The 9929-nt window shown below is 31.6% G+C and overlaps 1 protein-coding gene across 1 annotated transcript; it reads left to right on the top strand.

Annotated features, from left to right (window-relative positions):
• The first annotated feature begins 3227 nt into the window (after nucleotides 1–3227).
• LOC124848209 (putative potassium transporter 12) lies at nucleotides 3228–9178 on the top strand. Its single transcript, XM_088104175.1, has 9 exons — nucleotides 3228–3691; nucleotides 3943–4171; nucleotides 4261–4509; nucleotides 5243–5293; nucleotides 5815–6075; nucleotides 6804–6856; nucleotides 6975–7089; nucleotides 7199–7453; nucleotides 7847–9178. The coding sequence occupies exons 1-9, from the start codon at nucleotides 3440–3442 to the stop codon at nucleotides 8881–8883; spliced, it is 2502 nt and encodes an 833-aa protein (XP_087960301.1). The 5' UTR covers nucleotides 3228–3439; the 3' UTR covers nucleotides 8884–9178.
• The last annotated feature ends 751 nt before the right edge of the window (nucleotides 9179–9929 follow it).

Raw genomic sequence — 9929 nt, 5'->3', positions numbered from 1 at the left:
TCGCTACATCAACACTGGGCCACCACTGCATCACTTCCATTTCCTCCACCTTCTCTTCCTTCTTCTCCTCCTTCCTTTTTTTTTTCTTCTTCTTCTCTTTTTATTCTCACTTATCTTCCTTTTATATAAAAAAACACCACTTGAAAGGGTGGGAAATTTGTCATCCAAGTTTTCAATGATTTTATTGATAAAATGAGAGTATTAATAATTGGAATGATAAAATACTGATGAAAATATCTATCAATAATAAGGAATATAATTTATTAATAGACAACACAAAAATTGTTAGTAATTATGATAATAAGTTATCAACCAAAATATCAATCGATAATACTAATTCTTAATTTTTGAATAATCTTTTTAATGAATTTATTATCAATGAAATTTTTGTTAATAAATTAAATTGTAAAATTCATTGAAAAATTGGTTGATAAATTTAATTTATGGACAAATTTATTACTATTACTAATAATTCTTCTATAATTACGAATGTTTTTGTAATATTATATATATATATATATATATATATATATATATATATATATAAAGGTTATTTTTAATACTGAAATATAACATAATGCTATTAATTCAAAATATATTAATTTTTAATTTGAATATCATTTTAAATAAATTTAGCAATTATTATTAATTATTTTGAAAGTGATTTTTGTTTAGAAATAAAGTTTATTCAAAACTTTTGCGTCATCTATCACATTTTTATTATAGAACCCACAAATAAATATTCAATATTCCTTGACACGTGAGAGAATGCCGTAAATATCTATAATATTTGAATTTGTAATACTTATTTAAATTTATATTATTTTAAATTTTATGATTATTTTTTATATCCAAAATATAAAAATGAGTCTCTTATACAAAAAAAAAGTAAGTCCTTTTAAGTATCTGACATAATTTTTACTGGTTGGTGAATGGTAGATATTGAAATCAGCACATGTTTGTTGTGGCGTTGGAATTTGAAAATGTATAAATAAAGTTAGACTTCTCAAAATAAATTTGATTCACTGGAACAATCCAAATAATATTAAAAAAATTATGCTCTAAATTAGGCTAGATTATTTTTCCTTTGATTTGTTGTTTAAATAGACTTAAATATTGAACTAATTCATAGATCCATGATCAGTCTTTTATTATTATACTTTTTAAAAAATACAACAACATTATTATAAAAAATAATATATAACATTATTTATTTTCATATAACATTTCTGTATTTAACAATAACATTTAAATTCAGAAATATAATATAATTTTTAAAATAAATACTCCATTTTTCTATTTAAATTTATATTACTTTTATTCAAATTTATTCTTTTATTTTAAAACTAAACTAAAATAGTTGCAAACTAAACTGAAACATTATAATTCATTAAGAAACAAATCTTCATTACCTAATACAAAAATTTCAAATAAAATATGAAGCAGATGAGATAATTGTAGAGTCAGATTCTAACGTGAAGATTGAATTTTTGAATTTCTGAAATAGGGTTGTCCCACAGTCCATTCCCGAGCTACCTTGTCCAGTCATCTCATGCAAATAAAATAGTAATATATATATATATATAGATATATATATATATATGTATATATATATATATATGTATATATATATATGTATATATATATATATGTATACATATATATATATGTATACATATATGTATATATATATATGTATATATATATATATGTATATATATATATATGTATGTATATATATATATATATATATGTATGTATTAAAATTTTAGTAACAATGAATTACTAATAAACAAAGTTATAATAGAGCCTAATTTATTCCAAATACATTATTTAAGGCAATTTGCTTATCTTATTAGTTAAATATAAATTTATCTTTGTACTTTGATAATATTATTTATATTTATTTTATTTTATTTACACTTCTCTCTTCTCTTGTTGATAAAAAATATTATATAAATTATTTAAGTCAGAACATCAATCGTCAAGAATTTTTAATTTAATTAAGATATTTTAAATGTATACAAAATATTTGTTTTCTTAGCAGTTTAACTTATATAAAAAATAAATTTAATTTTCTTGTCATAAATGTTTTGGTGGAAATTTTTTCTTAAACATATTCTATATAAAACAAAATGAAGTAAGTGGGAATGCAATTGTATAGAAAAGAACGTGTGAGCATAAACTATAAATTTCTCATAAAAGGTAAAAAAGTATTACTTTACATAAAAAGTGTGTTTATTATCTTTCAGTTTTATAATGTATTTTAGGACATACTGCTTCCTCGTATTAATATAAGGAATAAATTTTAATTTTTTTATAAAGTATTTTATAATTTTTGTGAATAGTATTTTTTATTTGTCACGATTAATGTTCATTTATATTATGAGAAAAAAAATGATTAATAACAAAAATAAAGCCGGTACATCATATAATTTCAAAATTTGTCCAACTCAGTTGAATTAATTATTTTTATGATTATATTAAAATTATCTTTTATAGATAAACTGAAAGAATTATTTACGGAATGTTTTTTTTTTTTGCATTTTTTATAAATTTATGTTTAATTTCATGATATCATTTAACTCAACTACTATTTATACGTATTTAATGAAAAATATTTGTAGCATAAACACAGAAGAAAAATATTTATATACATATTATGCTTATTTCATCTTCTCTCAATAACAATAACAAGCAACCTTACCTACTCTGGTAGACACGTGATCCTGACCTGGTCCCAAACAAATTCGGAGAATTCAAAATTGATATTATTATTTACAGCAGCTTTATTACATTGAAATAATATAATTGTTAAAAATAGTTAAAATATATATAATAATGAAAGAGTGATTAGTTTTTATTAAAGAAGTTATACAATATTTTATTAAATAAGAAAATAATTTTATTTGTAAAATGATACATTTGTCTCATTAACTCAAAAAAGTGGTAAAAAAGTGAAGTGGACAGGTATTAATATTGTGGTTTTTTTTATGAAAAATCTTTGTTGGATCTGTGTTTTGTTTCCAACCAGAATACTGTGCAAGTTACTGTGAAAGGAACGGCTGGTTCCTGCGGTAACGATCATTGATCAAACGGTTTAAACTTTTTTGAGTAACATTTTTGTGTAATTTAATAATTATATCAATTAGTTTGAACGACGATTCATGTGGCCACAAGAAAGTGATTGAGCAGAACCCACACTTGTCTAGTTTTGTTTCCATATATTAATGATTGTATCCATGTCATTGGCTAAATTGCCTCTTGGAATGTTTCAAGACGCAAGTATTCAACTTCACACTCCTATGGTTCGGGATTTGGCAGTAGGAAGAAAGGGATGAACTTTTATCTGAAGAACCATGAAAACTTGCTGATTAAATTTCACTCTTTTAGAAGCTGATTGTGTTTGGGAGCTGGGTTTCTTATTGTTGGTGGAAGAATGAAGGGGGATAGGATTGAAGAGAGCAGCACGAGGTTGTTGGGTAGAAGCAGCAGTGGTGGGAGCAGTGAGTCAAGGTGGGTTGATGGCAGTGAAGTGAACTGGGATGAGGTTCCTGGGTGGTCAAGGCGTGATGATGGCAGAGAAGGGTATGGATCCGTCAGAAGGAGGCTTGCCAAGTTGCCCAAGAGGGTTGACTCCTTTGATGTTGAAGCCATGGAGATTGCTGGAACTCATGCTCACCACTCCAAGGTTGATCAATCTTTCCTTTTTGCACTTTTCCCTGGAATTATGATACTCTCAATGTTCTCTAGGTCTTGTTTAAATTCTTAAGTTTCACGTATTATCGAATATTCATAATTAGCAAAGGAGGACATTATTCTCGCTTTACAACTTTTAACAAACACTTAGAAGAGCTAACTTCCACTTCACCATGTCGTATTTAACAGTTCACTTAGAGAGCCAAATACCCGTTTTTGATCTTCTGTGTTTATGTGAATCAGGACCTTTCCTTCTGGCCTACACTTGCTTTGGCATTTAAGACTCTTGGTGTGGTATATGGTGACATGGGAACAAGTCCTCTGTATGTTTTTGCCGATGTCTTCAGCAAGGTTCCAGTTGGGTCAGATGATGATGTCTTGGGGGCATTATCTTTAATAATGTATACAATAGCAATTATTCCGTTGGCCAAGTATGTTTTTATAGTCCTCAAAGCAAATGATAATGGAGAAGGTAAGAAAGAGTTTCACTTTGCCCCCACAATTATGAACATTGTTCGTGTGTGACTTATTCTAAATCACAAATTCATGGCTCAACTGTAGGAGGAACGTTTGCACTATACTCGTTGATTTGCAGGTATGCAAATGTGAGTATGCTTCCAAATCGTCAACAAGCTGATGAATATATATCTAGTTTTAAGCTCAAACTTCCTACTCCAGAACTGGAAAGGGCTTTAAAAATAAAGGATACTTTGGAAAAAGCATCACTTTTGAAGAACCTTATATTTGTGTTGGTTCTTGTGGGAGCTTCCATGATTATTGGAGATGGTATTCTAACCCCAGCAATATCAGGTACATAAGCAAGGAACTTTTTGACATGAACCTTTGTTGTTAGTCTTTTAATTTTATCATATGATCAATGATCCATACCTTTATGAAGTTTGATCACAATCAATTGCTTCTTGAGCTAAATTTGTCATACCCATTGTATGAGCTAATATACTATATTAGTTCACTGATATCAGTCAAGTGAGGTTTCAAAATTCTTTTTTCAGTCCTTCACATCAAATCAGAAATTTTGATATGAACTCTCACTGATTTATTGTCCTTTAGTGAATGAACAGCCATCCTGACTCTTAATGGCATCAAATGCACAAAGGTTTGTAATTAATCTCCGCTTTGGGGGTGGGGCTGCAGTGTGGAATTAGAAAGTTGTGTGTTGTTTGATAGAGTTTGACTCGATAGGTTCACCAAACCTCATTAGGACTATTTTGTCCATACCTTTGAGACGTGAGATCTAACTCAATTTTACAAAATCAGCATATAAGATGAAGTTTTAAGCCATTATTGTACTCTATTTTAGGTTTATCTATGGACAATATGGATCTCCAACAATTTTGGTTTCTTATAGGGACTAAATTTTGTTGAGCTAGTTGAATTGACGCTTTGCATTCACTGTCCCTCTCAGATAACATACAAACATAGTCCTTGAAATTTTTATTTTTTGTTTATCTTTTTTCTGTATGTTTAAAAGAATTTTCTTGCGGTGTAACTTCAGTATAACCATGGTGCTTCTTTCATGCAGTGATGTCTGCCATAAGTGGTCTGCAGGATCAAATAAATGGATTTGGTACTGGTAGGTATCTGTTCCCTTTGTATATTAAATTTTTTTCTGGAAAACGTTTATCACATGATAGCTTTAGATGGATAATCTTTTGGTGGCTGTGTGCCTTATGTTAAAACAAAACTAATATCAAAGTCTCCACATATCTCCAAAGAAACGAATTTGTGGCATTTGATTAGAGTTGTTTCAGCCACTTACAGTCTAAATAATCTAACAATTTTCTGAAAATTGCAAAATACAAATCCTTTCACAATTCTCTGAATTGAATGCAAGATTTCTCAACCTCAAGCTATTAGCTTGGTGTACTTTGATCTAGGCAGGTCAAATATGGTTCTCCTACAAAACACCCAATTAACTTTTTTTTCCCTCTTTTTTTTTTCTAAAGATACTTCAGTTTTTTTTAATGTGAATAACCAACTACTTGTATTTGGATTTTGTCAAGAATGTTAGCATTTAGTCATCTTACGGAATATGGAAATGAACAAACTCGTATTCTGCACAGCAAAACTTAGATTTGTTGTTCTCATTTTCAGGTGAAGTGGTTGGTATTTCTATTGTAGTCCTAATGGCTTTGTTCAGCATACAACGGTTTGGTACCGGTAAAGTGGGTTTCTTGTTTGCCCCTATACTTGCCTTATGGTTCTTTTCTCTGGGTTCTATTGGAGTATATAATATACTTAAGTATGATATCACTGTTCTGAGAGCATTCAATCCAGCTTATATCTATTTTTTCTTCAAGAGAAATGGTAAAGCTGCATGGTCATCTCTTGGTGGTTGCGTTCTGTGCATTACAGGTAATATCTTTTTGTCATTCCCATGACTTCGTCCTGTAGGTATTGGATTTGATTGCCGTAATATTTGGGCATATTTAATTGTCAACATGGACTTGAATGGCCCTATGAACTTGACCTTTACTTGTTCCTGGATCTAATTAGGGTGTTTGCAGTAATGACCATATTGTTCATTTTCATATTGAGTTTTCTCTTGGAGTTTAGCATTATGATTTATGAGCCAGTAGATGAGATCATAGGTATACGTGGTTCATTTACCATACTTGATAGGATATGTTATTGTAAAATACCTTTGAGGACAAGCACTTGTGTGCAAGGCGCATGTAAAACTTGGTGCAGAGACTCCTACTCCCTTTCCCAAAATCTCACTTTGTCTCTAAAACATTTGCACAAAGATGTATCACATAAACGCTTAAAAGACAAAGTGTGGATATCAGGTTTAATGGTAATGCAGTGGTTACTTGGACTTGAAAATGAATGCTAGTTGGTTATGAATGCTCTTTTCTTTCAAGATAATTTACTCTCAGGTGAGCATTTTTGTTTGTTCTTGCAATTTAAGTCTGGCTTCTAGCAAAATAAATTGAAGCTATTTACATGATCTGAAAAAACCACATTTTCATTTTGAGTTTTTTCCATATTCAGAATTCATTTTTGTTCTTCTTAATGAGAAGTTCATACCTTAAGGGCAAGGTGACAAAAGTTATAGAACTTGCTTGTGTATTTCTCTGCAGGTGCGGAAGCAATGTTTGCAGATTTGGGTCATTTTTCTGTACCCGCAATACAGGTCTGTGAATCCTCATTTTGTTTCTTTTTAATGAGCAAACTATTAATTTGGTGTTGTTAGGTAGCTTATAGTTATTTAAATTTCCTCTCTTAAACCTCTTGTACAATTTCTTGTGCAGATTGCCTTCACATGCGTGGTATTTCCCTGTCTCCTCCTTGCTTATATGGGCCAAGCGGCTTTTTTGACAAAGAACCCAAGTTCTTATTCAAGCGTATTCTACAAGTCTGTTCCAGGTGATATTTGTTGATTCAATGACTTCTTATGTTAAAACTATAATTAAGATAGTTTTGTTATGTATAGTAATTGTGATGATACCTGCTGTTTGTGCTTTCTGTGAATCAGAGAGTCTGTTCTGGCCAGTGTTTGTGATAGCCACACTTGCTGCTATGATTGCCAGCCAAGCAATGATATCTGCTACGTTTTCGTGCATAAAGCAATCTATGGCTTTGGGATGCTTCCCCAGGCTGAAGATAATTCACACCTCAAAAAAGTTCATGGGTCAAATTTATATCCCCGTAGTTAATTGGTTTCTGATGATCATGTGCATAGTTGTGGTTTCCATATTTCAAAGCACAACTGATATTGCGAATGCATATGGTTAGTGTCTCTCATCTCAATTTTCTTGAAGTAATCTTTTTTTCTAGGTTTTTGCTTTTGGATCTGGGATGACAACTGGTATACTATGACTCCGAGAAGGATTAACATCACGTGTCTTCAATAAACTAAATGGGTTAGAAAAAAAAACTTGAAAGCTGAAAATGACAGGATTTATTGTACACCAGAATTGAAAGGAGAATGTGGTGGATGTAAAAAGGATTTAGGACAAGATTTTATCCCGAACATTAATAGTTTGTAAGAACTTTTGAAAGATAAGATCGTGCTGTTGTAGCGTTTCAAAAGCCAACTTGCACTTTGATGTTGTTATGAACCAAATATTCTTAAGCAGTTAAGTGTATCTATACTAAATGGATTTTAATGTCATTGTTGCAGGCATTGCTGAAGTTGGTGTCATGATGGTCAGCACCATCTTGGTGACCCTTGTAATGGTTTTAATTTGGCAGACTAACTTGCTTTTGGCATTGTGTTTCTGTCTTGGATTTGGTTCAGTGGAGTTAATTTACATGTCTTCTGTCCTATCCAAAATCTTTGAGGGTGGCTGGCTTCCACTTGCCTTTGCTACCCTTTTCCTATCTGTGATGTACACTTGGAACTATGGTAGTGTATTGAAGTACCGAAGTGAAGTTAGAGAGAAGGTTTCAGTGGACACAATGCTTGAGCTTGGCTCCAATCTCGGAACAGTAAGAGTGCCAGGTGTAGGATTGCTGTATAACGAGCTTGTGCAGGGCATTCCCTCCATTTTTTTGCAGTTCTTGCTGAACCTTCCAGCTCTTCACTCAACTATAGTTTTTGTCTGCATTAAATATGTCCCAATCCCAGTGGTTCCTCAAGAAGAAAGATTTCTATTTCGAAGAGTTTGCCCCAAAGATTACCACATATTCCGGTGTGTTGCCAGATATGGTTACAAAGATGTAAGGAAGGAAGATCACCAAGCATTTGAGCAACTTCTTATTGAGAGTCTTGAGAAATTCTTGAGAAGAGAAGCTCTTGAGACAGCCTTGGAGTTGGAGGGCAACTTAACTGATGAGTTGGACAGTGTCTCAGCAAATACAAGAGAATCTGATCTTCCTGTTGGTACTGGTGCTGATGAGCTTAGGATTCCACTGATGAATGATCAGAAATTAGAAGAAACAGGAACTTCTTCAGCATTGCCATCTAGTTACATGTCCTCAGATGATGATCCTGGTCTTGAATATGAGCTTTCAGCTCTTAGAGAAGCAACAGAATCAGGATTCACCTATTTGCTTGGACATGGAGATGTGAGGGCAAAGAAGAACTCTTTTTTCTTTAAGAAACTAGTGATAAATTATTTCTACACATTTCTCAGAAATAACTGCAGAGGAGGTACAGCAAACATGAGAGTACCTCACACCAATATCATTCAAGTTGGAATGACATATATGGTCTGACACGGCCATGTTCTTTTCATATTGTGCAATGCACCCTCAGGTCTGGAACTCATTGTTATTGGTATTTTCTTTTTCTGTCAGTTTTCTTACTGTATGTGCTGGCTCACAATAGCAGTTGGTCGTTAGAAAAGCCAGCGTGTGGGATATAGCCAAGGTGGTTCACATATGAAGCTGTTTCAGAATCTGTACTTCTTTAATTGTTTCGTTTTTCGATTCATAATGTGAAGTATTAGTTCATTAATTTATATGGGCCAAACTAGTGAAATTTGAATGATGAAAACAATGTTAAATATTATATTAGAATTCTTTTACCATCTATCGTAAGTTTATCTGATTTGAATAGAATTTTCTCTCATAACGAATACATGTGATTCAGAAAAATAATGCAAGTGAACAGATAAGCATGCAAGATCTATGGATTTCGAAAATGGATTCTCTTTGATTGGAAGTGTAACATCCCAAAATATAGCAGAATATTATATCATAGATTAATCACATTTAATAATATGATAGATCAGTTCTTCAAGAGTCAGTAAAACTAAAAACTTTTTAACGTACCATAAGTCTAATACAAAACATAGGAAATAAACCGAACAATTCTATTACTAGATTTAAACAAATCATCCTATACCGATCGATTATACACAAACTATATAAACCGATCGGTTTACAAAAGATAAGCTCAGCCTAATGACCGAACGGTCTTAACTAAGCTGCAAGACCATCGTCTTCCAACGCTTGTTCCACCGAACACTCATCGCCTTCTGCTCACATCCACAGGATGATCATTGCAAAAGAAAAGATAATCGGACGGACAATACAAGACAAAACAAGATAGTAGGGTAAGCTAATGTAATTTAATTACAAAACACATTTAAATATTTCATACAAGTTCAAACAATGCGATACCGAACGTTACCTCATGCCAACACCGAATACAAGCAATCATATACAAAATAAACATCATAATTCATATGTATATATATACCGAACACTATGACTTGACCATTCGGATTGTATGAATATGTAGCTACAGTCGTTCTTGC

This window comes from Vigna umbellata, chromosome 1 (genome assembly GCF_029865625.1).
Source record: "Vigna umbellata cultivar VRB3 chromosome 1, Vumbellata_1.0, whole genome shotgun sequence".
Classification (NCBI taxonomy): domain Eukaryota; kingdom Viridiplantae; phylum Streptophyta; class Magnoliopsida; order Fabales; family Fabaceae; genus Vigna; species Vigna umbellata.
The sequence above is the reverse complement of the archived record's forward strand: the minus strand, read 5'-3'. Positions and strand labels throughout refer to the sequence as shown.